Source organism: Aulonocara sp. 'chitande type north' Nkhata Bay, linkage group LG5 (genome assembly GCF_057382095.1).
Source record: "Aulonocara sp. 'chitande type north' Nkhata Bay isolate Kocher_YH1m ecotype deep benthic linkage group LG5, A_spYH_male_GT1.1, whole genome shotgun sequence".
NCBI classification, from domain to species: Eukaryota; Metazoa; Chordata; class Actinopteri; order Cichliformes; family Cichlidae; genus Aulonocara; species Aulonocara sp. 'chitande type north' Nkhata Bay.
In genome coordinates, this window is record NC_141348.1 from 43098902 (window position 1) to 43115593 (window position 16692).

General features: G+C 45.9%; 1 protein-coding gene across 1 annotated transcript; it reads right to left on the reverse strand.

The window, feature by feature from the left end:
• Positions 1-809: 809 nt before the first annotated feature.
• uqcc1 (ubiquinol-cytochrome c reductase complex assembly factor 1) lies at positions 810-16517 on the reverse strand. Its single transcript, XM_086293738.1, has 9 exons — positions 16305-16517; positions 14048-14152; positions 13214-13321; positions 12183-12255; positions 10884-10941; positions 10241-10349; positions 2814-2891; positions 2447-2560; positions 810-1588 (listed from the first exon to the last, which is right to left on the reverse strand). The coding sequence occupies exons 1-9, from the start codon at positions 16383-16385 to the stop codon at positions 1454-1456; spliced, it is 861 nt and encodes a 286-aa protein (XP_086149864.1). The 5' UTR covers positions 16386-16517; the 3' UTR covers positions 810-1453.
• Positions 16518-16692: the final 175 nt, after the last annotated feature.

Here is a 16692-nt window from a genome sequence, read left to right on the forward strand (position 1 = left end):
GCAGCGCACACAATCCTTTTACTCTGATGGATTTGGTATTTCCTGTGCGGCAGCGCCTCGTGATTTCTCTTGAGCTGAGCTCTGACGGTGAAGGTCAATCTTCTGTTTTTTTCTCTCTTCCTTATAAACACGTTCAAGTTTCAAAAGACAGACATCAGGAAAGAAAGAACACAAAGTATGAAGGGCACTCTCACTCTGTACAAGCACAGACACGCCCACGTGTGCCTTAGATTAGCTCATGATGTTATGCAGACCTGAACATGCGCAGGAGGACAATCTGACATCATCATTGAGCTCGAGCCTCGACCAGAGGGCGCTTATTGGTCCGTCACAGCTGAGTGACGTCTGTGTGAAGGAAGGAGACAAAACTTTTTAACATTTTTACTGGATTATTTCTGACCTCCAACCATTTAACTATGAGTATTGATTATGATTATTAATCTCTGGCTCTCTTCCACAGCACGTCGTGCCAGATGGCCCCGCCCCTCCCCAAACCTGGTTCTGCTGGATCTTTCTTCCTGTTAAGTTTTTCCTTCCCACTGTTGCCAAAAATCTTGGTCATAGGGGGTCATTTTATTGAGGCAGCTGTTATTGTAATCCATATAAATGATGCCATACAAATAAAAGAAAATTCAAGTTTTTTTATATTTATAAGGTCAAAGATCTTTTTTCACCCTCCTTTAATTAAAATTCTTCTTCCTCTGCTGCAGCCATTTGTTGCCACGTTCACCTGGTATTAGCAGTAGATAAATAAACCACAAGTCAAGTTTGCATTTAACCTGAGAAAACTGAGCACAGAAAAGGAGTCAGGAGCAGACGCCGTTCAGAGAAACTTTATTTATTCACTTTTTAAAAACAAGAATGACGTCGTGTCTTTGAGGGTTCAGCTTCCTGTTGCGGTGTGAGAGCATTATGGACACCTCACTGACAATCTACAAGGATCGTTTTAACCTCACAGAGCAAAACTTTATTTAAACACAGTGAAGGAGCAGTAACAGAAGTCTCAGACGACACCTCTGCAGGAGAAGAGCAAGCTCGAAGGTACAAAATACTTTATAAATACAGCGTGGCGGTACTTATAAAACTGAGAAAATATAAATATGTGTGTTTTCACAGACAGGAAGCAGCAGACACTCTCAAACCCAACAGGACAAAGATGGAGGACGACGGCTGTACGTGCGACGCGGCCCACAATCCTCATCCCTGACCGTCTAATCTACATATATACACCGACCCTCTAGAATCAGACCTCTGGTGGACACATCATTGGGAGAATAAGTGCTCTGAACACAAGAGGAAAAAAGAAGAAAAAAAAAAAAAAGCTACAACAACAGACCTGATGTCAAATTAAAATCTCATAACAGAGGAGAGGAGGAGTTATGAGGAAAAGAAGGGGAGGAGAAAACATAACCCAGGAAAGGATGAAAGGAAACTGAAGTGCAACAAGTGTCTGTCACAGTCCGGCATCGTTGTACGTGGGTTTGACCACCTTCAGGATGCTCTGTGCGTTCTCCTCCACCAGGGGGCGCCACTTCACCTCTCCTGTGAGCAGCAGGTCGTCCCCGTCCAGCGCGTCGATGTACTGCATCTGCACACAGCAGCACGTCCACATTTACCCTCACAGCTGATGGATCAACATCGACTGTTTTCCTTTCTGCAAACGTTACAGCGTCATAAACTCTGTGAATAAATCTCACGGATTTCTAAGGAAACACATCAGGTACAATTTCCAGGTTCCATCAACATTTTGAACTACTCGCACGTCCATCAATCCTCTGCTGCTTCCCTGGAGTTGAGTCTTAGGGCTGCAGCCTAAGCAGAGAGGCCCAGACCTCCCTCACCCTTCCCCCCCTCCTCCAGTTCATCCGGGGAACACCGAGCTGTTCCCAGACCAGCTGAGAGAGTCTCATTTCTACCCCGGGAGCCTCCAGGTAGGACATCTTCACCCAGGAAGAGACATCCCGAGTCCTTCCTGAATGATGAGACTCCTCACCCGCTGTATAACGCTGAGCCTCACCACCTTTCCAAGAAAACTCAGTTTAACCGCTTATTACCGCGAACTCGTGTTTTGGGTCATTACCCAGAGCTCACGCCCATCGCTCAGGGTAATGACGTAGATGGACGGTAAATAATCAGCTTTGCTTCTTTAGCGCTGCTGAAGAACTATCCTAATAAGCCCCGAGCTCTCAGTGCAGACATGGAAAACCAACTAATTCTGTCGGACCGCGAGCAGCTCACTGTGGGAGAGCTCTCTGCATGGAGACGTGCACATAAACCAGTGTTAAACCCAATTTGCTCATCAGCAGAAGACTCTGGATTCCTGTGGTTAAGAAAACAGATGGAGTCAAGCCCGGAGAACGTGGGCCCGAAGCATGTGCCGAGGTCTTATCAGGACATCACAATTCAAACGCAACAAAGTGCACGTGTTAGAAAGACTAAAGCTCACCTGTTTGCGGACGTACTCCACCATGAGCTCGAGCTGTCCGGGGTCTTCACACTGACGGTTGAACAGGTTTCTCCACAGAGCCGCCGCCAGCACACAGTCATCGGACAGGATTCCCTGCAGGTACCAACACACGTGTTCACATGCATGAAGTTTCTTCTAACCTGATATCTGCAGTTGTTGTTTGCTGACATGTCCCAGCTGTGTGATCCAATCAGGATCCAGACTTTGGACCGGAGTTAAAATTGAGTGAGTCTGCAGTGCATCTAAGATGAACTCTCAAAGGTCATTCGAAACAGATTTCCAGTCGCCTTTGAGCAGAGTTTGAATGTCGGCCGTAAAACAGCAAGTTTAAAATTCTTTGTCTTACCTCGTCGTATCCAAATATCGCTGCATAGAAGGTTTCGGTCATCGCTTTCATCGCTTCCTTTCTGTGGATGGCATCAATCTGCATCATTAAACAGAGGAAGACAAATCAGAGTGAAGCACAGCAGAGATCGAGAATACAAGATTTGTACATTCGTGCCAGGCAGAAACGTCTGGGCTGGAAAAGTGAAGCCAAGGCTGAAGTGCAGAAACCTGCAGTTCCTCTAACGTCCAGCAGAGGCTCCAGCAGGGAGTCAGTGCCATAGACTCCCATGTTAAAACTTTACAGCAGAAATAAACATGTTTAGAGTCTGACACACAAACTGTTTGGTCTCTGTGGAGAATCCTTCCTTCATAGCTGCAGAGGGGGTTAAATTGCAATAAAGCTTAAAAGTTTGAATATTAGGGGGCGTGGCCTCTTTTTGACTGACAGGTGGATGGCGACACAGGCGGCTGTAGCTGCTAGCTGTCTGCTCTGTTTGTGCTGTCAGAGCCTTTTGGTGCATTTTTAATGACATTTTCTGACCAATAATATGGCTGCTGTCAGGTTAACTCTATGGGGACGCTGAATGTCCAGTCCCAGGTTTGTCCAAACACTTCCAATAATTTTGGAGATGTCAATATTGAAATAAAATAAAAAAAAGTTAAATAAAGTACAGGTTCATCATTTGATTGATCAAAGAAGTTTTGATTACCAAGTAAAAACTGCAAAACATTCTGATTCCCAATTCTTTTTCTATTCATATACACATGATACTTTTCATCATTTTTAATAGAAAAATAAATAAATAAATTTTAAAAATCCACACATTGACCAGTAAAATCAAAAAACGCTCCCTGTGCTGTTCATTTGTTCTACTGGACGACTGAAGCTCTCGGGCCGCAGGTGAATCACACGGATCATACTGTAGGGTCTGTGCGAAGGTTTGCACCAACACTGTCGTGCACACAGCAAAAATGGAAGGTTTTCTGACATTTACAGTGGGGCAAAAAAGTATTTAGTCAGCCACCGATTGTGCAAGTTCCCCCACTTAAAATGATGACAGAGGTCAGTAATTTGCACCAGAGGTACACTTCAACTGTGAGAGACAGAATGTGAAAAAAAAAATCCATGAATCCACATGGTAGGATTTGTAAAGAATTTATTGGTAAATCAGGGTGGAAAATAAGTATTTGGTCACCTCAAACAAGGAAAATCTCTGGCTCTCACAGACCTGTAACGTCTTCTGTAAGAAGCTTTTCTGTCCCCCACTCGTTACCTGTATGAATGGCACCTGTTTGAACTCATCATCTGTATAAAAGACACCTGTCCACAGCCTCAAACAGTCAGACTCCAAACTCCGCCATGGCCAAGACCAAAGAGCTTTCGAAGGACACCAGGAAAAGTATTGTAGACCTGCACCAGACTGGGAAGAGTGAATCTACAATAGGCAAGCAGCTTGGTGTGAAAAAATCAACTGTGGGAGCAATCATCAGAAAATGGAAGACATACAAGACCACTGATAATCTCCCTCGATCTGGGGCTCCACGCAAGATCTCATCCCGTGGGGTCAAAATGATCAGTTGAAGTGTACCTCTGGTGCAAATTACTGACCTCTGTCATCATTTTAAGTGGGGGAACTTGCACAATCGGTGGCTGACTAAATACTTTTTTGCCCCACTGTAAATGTGAGAAAACCTTCCTGCTGTCGCCACTGAATCCAAAGGTGAACATTTCCCAATGCTGCACAGGCTGGAGTGTAGAGAGTGCGGGCGCTGAGGAGGCGCAGCAGTGATTATGAACGTGGAGAAAATGAGCGATGTTTTTCCTGCGCTCTGCCTCAGCCACTATGAAACCTTAGAGCAGCTCCAATCACTGCTGCTGGCTGTGTAAATATAAGCTGCTCATGTAGAGCTTGATTAGGAAATTTGCGTTTTAGGGAATCAAGAAAAAAAAAAGAAGAAAAAAAGATGATTATCCAAGGAAAAAAAAGACTTCACGATGTTCACGGCTGCATGTTTATCTAACTCGCTTCTTGCTTTCGTCTGTTCCTTTAAAGATATTCAATTTATTCATATTTATGACTCTACAGTCCGATAAACACTCTTGATCTGATACACGTACAGCTTTGGCCATCAAACAGTGCTGCAGCCGCATCGCTAGTGAACGGTGCTAACGTCATGCAGCTGTACTGGCTGTGAGGCTGGGAAACCTGCAGTCAGTCAACAGCAGGAGCTCAAACGCAACGTCCGGACTAAAAGAACGTTCGGGAATCTCATCAGATGGATTATTCAGCAAGCATCAAACAAATAATAAGACTTAATAAGAATGAAAATAAGTCAAATTTTTCTGCTAACTAATGCTTCAGATGGAAAAATGTATTTTGCTGTTGCATAAATGTGCAAACGAAGCTTTTGGACTGTTCGGATATCACTGAGGGTAACGTCACAGTCAGCTGTGCACAGTGAGGCTTCCTCAGTATCTCTGACTGCTGTACTGAGGTTACTGCTGTTATCTGCTGTTTGTAACAGGCTCAGGTCGTGATAATGATTGAAATGTGACATCATGAACGGACGGTTCACTAAAAACTTTAACTTGCTAAATAAAAATGGTAAATGGCCTGTATTTATATAACGCTTTACTCGTCCCTAAGGACCCCAAAGCGCTTTACATATCCAGTCATCCACCCATTCACACACACATTCACACACTGGTGATGGCAGCTACATCGTAGCCACAGCCACCCTGGCTGCCAGACACTGGCGCCACCGGGCCCTCTGACCACCACCAGTAGGCAACGGGTGAAGTGTCTCGCCCAAGGACACAACGACCGAGACTGTCGGGGCTCGAATTGGCAACCTTCCGATTACAAGACGAACTCCCAACTCTTGAGCCACGATCGCCCCACAAAACAGAGGAAACGTCCCCGAGCGCTTCCACAGATCTGCTGGCGAGCACTGAAACAAATCTTTGATTATCAAAACATCAGCAGATCGTTTTTCTGCCAGTAAACGTCTCGTTTCACCTTTCAGTCTGACTACAGGAGAGAAACCAGCTGAAAACAGCTGCTCTGCGTGTACAGCTGGGACATAAAGAAGCTGCAAACTCCCATGACTTAAGTTAATGACTTCAGCGTAAGGTTAAAGGTCACAAAACAAGTGAGCTCTGAACAAGAGAAATGTGAGGTCAGACTCGACCTCTGAACATCTTTACTATTGAACTTTAAAAGAAACCGGACTTTGTTGTAACTCTGTGCTGACACGCTTGACATACAGAACACGCAGGTTTACGTACACATGCTGACAAAAGGTCACGTATGCAGCTGTGAAAACACCTGCTGCGTACGAGACCGATGCATGCGTGCCCACGCTGCAGGAGTGACCTCACAAGCCAGACTGTAATTTCTCATCTCTGACCTCTTTCTGTCACACGAAGCAAAAGGAGCAAAACTAAAGAGCTCCTTAATATGAAGAGCGCTGAAAGCTGCTGCTTGGCTGCCGCTGAGCTCGCTTTACAGCCAAATCCAAGAGGCTGTGATGGGGTGTGGATTCACACCTTCACTACGAGTCAACTAAATCTCCAAAGACCAGTCCCTCCTGCTCCCACCTGAACGGCAACCCTCTGATTTTATGAGTGTTTACACCACACGCTTAAAGATGAAAACTTTTCTGCTCCAACAAGGAAAGCTGCATCAGGCAGAAAATGTTTTCCTGCACTGGATGAAGCTCTGGCCCTTCTGCAGTTCTGTTTCTATTTGAAGGCACGAACCCAAAAGACTGTGACGCTCTCGCCTCTCCAGCGTTTTATCAGCTCTGTTCCTGTGCTGCACGTCTTTCAGCTCAGTGTTTAAAATACTGGCAGCAGCCTCCTGGTAGATACAGTAAAGATCTCAATCTCAAAATCCCACACCGCCTTGTACTCAAGTTATCGCATTCACAACCTTTTTCGTCAGGGCGTTAGCCATCAGCTAAAACTCTGTAACTGCAGCCCACGAGCTGACGGGGTCTTGGACTCCAAATATTTCACTGCCTCGGTGAAGAATCGGGACCAGCTGAGGGTTCAGTGTGGACATGGATCAGGTGTGGAAACCTGGAGCTGTGCATGGATCGTCTCGGACGTTCTATTGGACGAAGTTTGGTCGGCTTTTGACGTCGCATTCCTCCCACAGTGTCTCTGCTACTGAGAATCCTCAGCATGAACTTTGACTGAGAACAGCGTCGATCATCTAATTCAGCCAAAAACTCGTAAATCCTCTTTTTCAGGTCTGACGTAGCGTTTGTGCGTATTGTGGTACGATGACGTTTTATGAAGGATGCTGAGACTGTGGACCGTTTTAACTCTCAGCAGCACCAAACTGTTTGATTTTGGAGAATTTTAAAGCACCTAAAAATATCAGGCTTAACAGTAAGTGGAGGGGTACAAACGTGCAATTCATAAACGAGGCTCAGAGGCAGGCGTGTCTCACTTTGGGACTACGACATGAGGAAAGAACCGAGGATGCTCTGAGGAGTGAGAGCAGACTGCTCGAGCTGTGCTTTTACGCGTTTTGACCCTGTTTAATATCCTGCCGCCCTACATTTACATTCTTTGTCACAACTCTTTAATTCTTAAACGCAAACACCCGTAATTAAAGTGGGTTTTTCCCCTCTGTTAGCTTTGAGACTCGAATCCAGAATAATCTGCATTATAGAAGGACAAAGTGTTTCTGAAAGCTTCGTGTGCTCAGAGCCCAGATTTATGTCAATGAGCGACACTTCCTGGAGCTGCTCCACTGACAGAAAATAGAGGAACGACTCTGTGGACAAGGCGGCCGCAGCCAGGCTCGCTCTCCGGGGATTTGTTGGCACAATTACGCTGATGTAAAACTTTAAAATCAACAAAACCTGCATCCTTTGTAGCATGCAACGGCACGGATAAAACTGAACGCACTGTTGCATCAGCTCGAAGGGGAAATGTGGCTGAAATAATGAATATTTATGTAACAGAATGACATTTAGCTTGGAGACGTGTTTGTAGATTTGTGGCGATTTAATGTCACAGAAGCACTTCTGAGGAACCTGAGCTGCTGTGGAAAATACTGCTGCTGTCAAGTCTGTATTAATGCAGTAAAATAATCAGTCATCAGCGTGTGCTCGTTCTCAGCTCTTCAGTTCCAAACGTCTGCCCTGCTGAAGTTTTCATGTTTCATTCTGGAGCTAAAGCGATTAAGTTAATTACATTTAATAAAGAAAAACAATCAGAAAGCCAGTTCTCAAACTTTGCCCAGCGCCAGTTTCTAAATGATGAACATTTCCAGCTTATGCTTTCTAAAACAGTAACTTAATACCTACGACTTTTGGACAGTTCGCTCCTGCGGCTCCCTGACCCGTGGCAGGAGGTGTAGGGGTCTGGTGCTGTGTGGATTGGGCCACGGTAAGGGGCGGACACCCCTGCGGGCCAATCCCTGGTTGCCAAAAGTGGCTCTTGGAACAGCACCCCTCTGGTGGGGAACAGCCTGAGAGTTCCCAGCTAGGGTTCAGACTCGGGCTTGCCTCAACAGTGTAGCATCTCGAACCCAGGGCTGGCCTCTGTTCCACTGTGGAGCTGGCCTCAGTGAAAGGTGGTGAGCAGGGGTGGGTCTACTTTTATCCCCCGAACTTGGCACCTGAACAGAAGGTTGCTTACCTGCGTCTGCAGGTTGAAATAAGTTGAGACTATGTGCCCAAAGACAGCTCAGAGTACCTTTAATACCTGGATGGGTGGAGTGCTCGAGGGTGCAGTGAAAGCTGGAGGGGCGTGACAGAAGGAAGGGCTAACAGACCTGCAGTCGTTTGTCCATGATGAACACTTTAGCTTCACGCTGCTCCTTTAACTGGGAAGATGATCTATGAATGGTCCAGATGCACCGATGCAGTATTTGGATCACACATCCAGCAGCAGCAGCTTGTCAGTGTGTTTGCTCCATTCAGTCCATATTTAATAGATTTATTTATATGAGGTTATTTGACAAAGTCAGCTAATCAGTGCTACACAGTCGAGCCTCGTCCTCCCCGTGAGGACAACAGTTACTGCAGCTTACAGGATCTGCAGATAAATGCAGCTGGGATAAGCTGGACTGAGCATTCCCAGTGAGCTGGGGTTGTATCGGTGGTCCGGGGCATTTCCAGGAAAGCAAAGGAAACAAAAGAAATGCTGACTTTGAATCTTTGTGGTTTACTTTGTGGGCGGAAAACTTCCAAGTTTGCAAATCCCAAAATTACAGAAACCTTTTAATTTACCTCAGAGCGTGCGGTAGATCTGTGTGTGCTCTGATCATGTGACTTTTCTTTCAGAAAACAGGGTTTCCTGCATTTCTTTGCAGCTTTCAACAGAAAAAAGTCAAAAATATTTTAATTTAGTTTGAGTAAATAATCCCAATTATTCAAAGTTCACATTTTGAGCAGGAGACGACTGTTGTGCGTTTGTCTATTCTGTTACTTTGTTTTCTCATCTTTTCACTTTCATGCTTAAGTTGAAAACAGTCTGTAATCACCACATTTCCATGAACAGTTGGTTACTGACATTATGAAGCAGATGCAGCAGCTCAGTGGAGCTGACTCAGATCAGGGTTAGACTGCACAGCAACACGAGTCCTGTTCGTGGCGAAGGCAGTTCGTACGTGCTGATCGACATTCACAGCTGTGAAACACTGACCGTGTGCTGCAGGAGACTGAACCACTGCCAAAGCATTCCTGCTGGAACCTGAAGATCCAGATTCTGTTCCAGCAGGAGAGCTGGCCGATTCTGACAGCAGCGCAACCTCTGCTGCGGCCGTAACCACAAACCTATCAGCCAATCAGCCGAGTTGATGCAAAAGCTTCAACACGGGATTTTTGTCGCTGAGGGAGAATTAGAGTGAAAGCTTCTGTTACACACTAAAACTCTGGCAGGAATTAAACAGCTGGGAAAATATCTGAATTTGCAAACTCAGCTTCAGTAAATAACCCGAATGAATGAGTAACAGAAAACCTTTGTTACATGATCATTTTAGTTTTAAACCAAGAATAAATCAGGATTTCAGGCATCAAACATACAAAGTTCCAACAGGCTGAGATCTTTCTCCCAGCAGTGACGCTGAAAAGTGGAAATACAGTCGCATGATATTTACAGCCTGTGTATTATGCACGCTGTGCACCAGCCTGCGTGTGTGTGTGTGTGTGTGTGTGTGTGTGTGTGCGCACTTCACGATATGACAGAGGGTCTGGTTGCAGCTGTTGCTGTGGTTACCGTGGCTGCTTTGTTGGTATTGCTTCTGTTGCTTTCGTTTAGTTGCAGAAGTTATGCAGACGTTGCTGCACACGTAGAGGTCGGTTGTCTCTACATGTGTTGGTGTCTTTGTGGAGACTTTAATACTCTCAGCTGAGACTGTTTCACCTGCTTTCATGCCTCTGAATTTAATTTTTTTCCCCTTCAAGATCAGAAACATAACGTACCCCCATGATTTTGCTCCTCTGCTCCACATCCTCCCACATGGAGTGCACGATGTAACGGCACATGTACTTCCCCTCTCTGCCCTCCTGACGCATCCGCACCAAACACATCCTGAGAGCACAAGAACACAACAAGGAGACTGAAACGAGCGCACAGCCTTAAATCGCTGTGACGAGTGAAGCCGTGTGCTCATCGTATGAAGAGCGTCACTGTCCCAGCCACAGCAGGAGCAACAGCGACATCATTACATCATTAAAAACTATCAGACGCTTCCATTTAGACCACATAAACACATCAATAATAATAATAATACAATTATATATTATATGCATTCTCTCACTGTGAACTGGATTCTTTGCATGCTACAGAGGACGTTTAATGTTACACAACATGTGAAGGAAGATAACTGTCAAAGCAAAAATACATCACATGACACACGACTGGGCTAATAAATGCACGGAAGAGCAGCAACCGCACAGACAGCGCGGTCGACACGGACCACGGCTCCCTTTGCTGCTTACGCCAATCAGCACACAGATTCCTCAGAGCAGCAAACAAACCATCTGATTGGCTGATTGGATAAATCCAGCTGTACAGGTGTACCTAATAAACTGGTAGCTGAGAGGATGCGTTTGTGCGACTCACCATACGTGCAGCTGTGCAACCAGGAACCAGGAGTTGAGAGTGTCAGGGAGGGTGCACTCTGAAACACACACATTAGGATTCATTAGGATTCTCTGCACGCCGCACCTGCGTCAGACTCTGCAACTACATCAGCATACAGTAGGGCTGTTTGACGTCACCACGTATATCGGACGACGATATGAAAACGTCTATCGTTTCATTTTACACACCATCATTGTTTCGAGGTGTCGCAAAAACTGTTTGCGGGAACATTGTTCATGGTTTTGATGGTCACTGTAGCAGCTGTATTCATTGGTTAATGTTCTCTCTCTTATATAAACACACTGCGGACAGACAAGTGACTGTTTTTACACGTTGTCGTTAGCAACAACAAAAGTAAACCCAGCATGTGGCTCTGCCGTCCGCTTGTTTATTTCCCACATAAATCTTTCACAATAAAGCTGAAGATCTTTTTGAGATTTTCCAAAATAAATGACGACAAACAGAAGGACCAATCAAAACGAGGGGCTGACACTGTAGCGTGGACATGGTTTGGTTATGAGAAGTCTCACACCAACACCTCAGACTCAAACACGACAAACCTCTGCTGCCACCGACGCACGAGTCACGTGACAGAGTGTGGAGAGAGTTTACTGATGAGGAGCAACGAAGAGCCGCCAGGTGCTCCAAATAAACCTCAGACTCAAACGTTAGCACGGGCTTTTCCCCGCAGCACGTCGTGGGATAAATACTCACAAAGAAAAATGGCGGCCGTTACAACTTATGTCTACAAATGTATCGTTTCACGCATCGCGATTCACAGAATTTACAGAAAATGTAACATTTTTGTGATAAATATGGCTGTCGGGACGACAAATGAGATTTTGGTCATATCGCACAGCACTAACATAAGATGTGCTTTTCTTTTTAAAACACTCATATCTGAGAGTTTAAGGGGAATAAGCGGCAGAGCTGAAGGTTTGAACGTCTCCACAACACAAAGCGACACATTTACCGTCCACGCCTGAGCGGGAAGGTGACGATACCACAGAACGGAGGACAAATCCACAGCTCAGAGTTGAATCCTTCACAGCTGGGAGTCATATCAGCGTTCGTTTTAAGCTTCTCATTACGTGAGATTTATATCTGAGCTCTTCGGTTTGTTCTGCGTTTGTGTTTTTATGTTACTGAGAAAAGTTGTTCTTCAGGTTTTTTTGGGATAAATATCAGCAAACACAAGCCCGTCACCAATAAGCATGTCCGAGGCAAAGTGGGAACAACATGAACGGCGGCCCAGGGAGCCGAGCGTGGTAAACTCACTGTCGAAGAACTCGTCATAGTTGATTCTCTCCACGCAGCACGTGTACATCCGCAGAGCAGCAATCTTGATTTTCTGTGGAAACAAAAACATCACGTCTGACGTCGTCACTCTGCAACCACAACATCGCACTCACAGCTACAGCTGACAGCTACGAGTTACTTATCCAAATGAGTTTGCCTGGTTCAGCAACTTTCAGCTGGAAGGGCGACTCGCCCGATGAGCTTCATTTAACAACAGCGAGCATTTCTGTGGGATTGTTCTGGGATTTAAGGCTGATCTGTGCGTCTCTGACGGCGGTTTTATCTGTAGAGTAAACACGCGCAGGAGCAGGACACGAGTTCGGAGGTGTGCCAGCGAGCCAAACGCTGCCGGTCCGGCGGGCGGCCCAGCTCTCTGCTCGCCTGACATTCCTCGGCACGCACGCAACCTTCCCGCCTTTAGCCAAAACCTCCCACATCACTGAAGCCTGCCACAGCTCCAACTGTTTATTCCTTTAGTGACCTGCGCATTCCTGGAAAACATACCGACTACAAGAGTGTGACGCCATGAATGAAAGCTACACACACGTGCACACACACACCTCTGGTGAATATCACTCCCACTGCAGTGACGTTATTTGTATTTTTGGCCTTCTGCATCTTCCATAACAAATGTTTTATTACTCTGTTGTGTCCAAGTGCAGTTTGGTTTTATTCAACCACAGAGAGCAGGAGGGGAAACGCTGCCCTGACAGTACAGGTAGAAACGTCTGACCCGACACACCGGTTAGTTTTTGTTACCTGTCGACCAATCAGGGTGGCACACATTCATCAGAAGGTGCGTTTAAAGGACGTAAGCGTGTTGCTTTTGAATGAAAGGTTGTTTGAGTGCAGAACGGACACGTCAGCAGGTAACAGGCGGCCTGGGAGGCACATTAAACACATTTAACATGACACTAAGTGCTCGTGTTGATTTCACACATCAAATGAAGCCAAATCACCATCACCTGCTCGTTTTCAGCCCACGTCTCACCCGTCTCTTCTGCACTCACCCATTTATTGTATTTGAGCGGTCCCGTGAAGCCCATCGCCTCGATGAGCTTTGTGAAGGCGCCGACCTCCTCGTCCGTGTGCTGATGCGTCTCCTTCACGTTACGGAGCTGAAGGACAAAAAGAAAAAGCGGAGCGGTGAAAAAAACGACAGCGAAAACAGAAACTGCTCCTTCAGCAGGTGGGATGTCAAACGTGTGCTGCGTGACCCTGGTTTAATCAGCACGTGACGACGCACCTGTGCGGCGCGACCTTTACCGCTCACTAAATTAATACGCTGACCTACTCCGAGCTGCACGCCGTCTTCGTGCTTTGACAGTTTTATTACAGCCACCACGACCCCGCTAACCTTCATCAGGACGCGCAGATGTGCCGAAGTTTTCTCCCAGTTTTCAAGCTTCATTAAAAACAACAAAACCAGTTGAAGCCTCGAACACACGGAGCAGGCAGGAAGTGCTTTAAAGGCACGAATACGACACGACTGAACTCAGAATTCATTAAATTCATCCTGAAATCCAAGCAGGTGTGAAAAACTACAGGCTGAATAATCAACCCTTTAAAAGAGGAATTACAGTTTATTTGTTTTCATTTAAGCAGAAAATGAGGAGGTCCCGAGTGCAGAACAACTGGCTTCACAAAATGCCTCCGAGATGACGGAGATGGAATCGACCGAGTGAAAAGAAAAGTGTTATTTATCAGCAAAGAGTATATATGTTTGGCATATCGGTGGCCCCCCCCACTGGGACAAAAGAGCTGCTGCACAGCTGTTTTGAAGCAGTCCATCTGTGGGTTAAACAATGAGGGTTATTTGTTCATGTGCTTGCGTGAGATGTTACCTGTGTGGCGACATGCAGCGTCCGGCACGGCGTTACTAATGGAGAGGAGACGCCCGCCTGCTGACAGGCGGCCAGCGCTCTGAAACAGGCTTCCTGATCCAACCCCTGCAAGGAGAGAGAAGTTAAGTCAGGCTGAACACAAACGATCGACTGTTTTATTTGTTGACTTGTTTTTAAAGACCGCTCAAACACCTGCTCGTCTCCCACTAACAGCAGTGATCTTCACGTCACAGCTCAGTGTTGTTCTCAGGTTTAGCCAGTTTTCGTGACCCTTTAGCATTTTTTGTTTGAACTGCACGAAACATCCTTCATTAACCCTCTGACTGCTGGACAGGCTTTCTCTGAGTCAACATTTATAAACTGTTAAGTCTCTGCACCACCCAACGTCACTGAGTAGAAAGACCTGCAACAATAATCTGATTAACTGATCTGATTAAGTTCATTCAGATTTGTAAAAACATGATGTAAATTTAAAACCTTTCAAAATGGACTAAAGCTCAAAGAGAATGAAGAGACCGCTGCTATGAGCTGATGGCCTAAACTCCCATATACTGTCTCAAAGAGACACTGAGGGAACAACAACAAATATTAAACCTCAACATCTGCATCAGCACAACTGCTGGCAAAGCTTTAGTTCAATTCTCAAAAAACATTTAGTACCTAAAGAACCTTTAGGTCATTATCTGGTTGTTGCTTTAAATGGTGGTTATTGAAACAGCTGCTGCACTGCACATGTGCAAAGAGCACAGCTTAAAGCCTCTGTCACAGACTGAATCAGCCAGGCCTGTGGCAGAAGACAAACACCTCGAGATTTCAAAGCGGTGCCAAAATAAAACTTCACCACACTCAGAAAGAAATGCACACAAGACTGAGAAAGTGGGCCACCTCCTCTGAGCCCAGAGTTCATTTAAGATGATCAGACATGAGGGGGGGTCACCTTTCCTGTGAGCTGAATAATCAATAACCTAAACGTGACCCTGCACAGCTCAAAAACCAGCTCCTGTGACGGACCGATGGACTGTTTGTCTGTGAAGGCACCATTTATGCTAAACAGTATTACAGACTTCAGAATAATATTTTCTGCGCTCCAGTCTTTTTCCAGGTAAAGCACCGCTTACTTCAGCAAGACGAAGCCCAAACATCCTGCATGTATTAAAAGAGCCCGCGTGCATTGGACACCCTGGACCCTCAGACTGATATTAAAATGTCCAACTTTACAGCAGGAAAAAAAACATGTTTACAGCTGGATACAAAAATCCTTTCCCTAATCCAATTTCATACTCGAGTTAGGCGACTTTGAGTAGTATCCCAGCTGTGGATGTGTGCTGCTTCAACTTTAAATGTTGCTGCTCGTGCTAGTCGGCACTAAAAGTAGTAGTCCGTTACCCTCACTTTATTATAGTGCGGCGGCACCTTGGTGCACAGGCCTGACACACAACAGCACCTCTCCGAGTCCACTGTGCTCAGCTGATTATTTTCTGACACTTGGATCAGCTGACTAGGTGACAAGTCCCTGAACTGAACTTCTGGACCATGTTTGTGTCCTTTTTATGCAGTTATCGGATAAATAATACGGCGGCTGTGCCACATTATTTGTCATATTTGTCTCTGGTCCAGTTTTTGACAGTAAACCATTGGACGGTCTATACTGGTCTATTTGTTGCACCCACGTGGTTTGTGGACAGAGCTCAACCTTCGTTCACTTCTACCTCCTGTAAACATCATCATCATCATCATCATGCCAACAGGATAACACAGAGGTTTTAACAACACAAACAGCTGACACGTCCATCATTTAAATACAGTCTATGGTTCAGTGACCCATTAAAACATTTGGACCAAAGCGAAGCTCGAACACGTGACTGATGACTCTGGTCTTCTACAGAGTAATTTCATTATCTTGGGTGACAAACACGTTATTATTCACATATGACAGAAGCCTCGGATTGAACGTGTGATGTAGAGTTTCTGTGCTCGGTGTAAAGAAAGCCTTTAAACTGGGAGCGCACTTTAGAGCTGTTACTGCGAGTCTTTGGTCGAGTTCGCCTCCATTAATCTGAGCCCTGAGATTAATCCTGCTAATGGAGCTCGCAGGCTGTCCGTGTGAGTCTGTGTGAAACTCAAACACACACGGAGACAGATGAGCGCTCACTCGGTCACCTGTCGCTGTGTGTTCACCCAGCTGTCACCTCGAACATCAGCCTCAACTTCTTCACCTGTTAGCCGGCTAAGCTAACGCCAGCGGGGCGTTTCTTACCTTGCCCCCGGCGGAGGCGGCCCTGCAGGCGGACACATGAGCGAAGCTTCTGGCGGCGAACTGCAGCGGCCGCCGATACATGGCTGCACGAAAACCCGCTGTTAGAGCCGAGAAGCGGGCTGCAGAGTCACGGAGGCTCCCTGCACGGAAACCTTCTGGTTTGGTAACAGCAGCAATGTCAACGGAATCTGTCCGGCACTGAATAGTGTCCGGGTAGAAATATACAAAGCGAAGAAAAGGTCCGCTTTTAACCCGCTCCGATTAAAGTTGAATCTTCCATTGCTGGAAGAGGAACTTGGAGCCTTCACTGAAGTTAAGCAGGAATACTGCACTGCAAAAATACCATTCAAAAGAAAGTACACTTAAAGCGCTATGCTCAAGCATCCCC

What these genes read in the sequence shown, in the direction of transcription:
- uqcc1 (XM_086293738.1), bottom strand. Translation starts at nt 16,385, where the DNA reads ATGTATCGGCGGCCGCTGCAGTTCGCCGCCAGAAGCTTCGCTCATGTG. An exon ending in CGCTGCATGTCGCCACACAG is followed by an intron (nt 13,322 to 14,047) that starts GTAACATCTCAC and finishes TTTGTCCTTCAG; the next exon opens with CTCCGTAACGTGAAGGAGAC. An exon ending in AGAGGAGCAAAATCATGGGG is followed by an intron (nt 2,892 to 10,240) that starts GTACGTTATGTT and finishes TTAATGATGCAG; the next exon opens with ATTGATGCCATCCACAGAAA.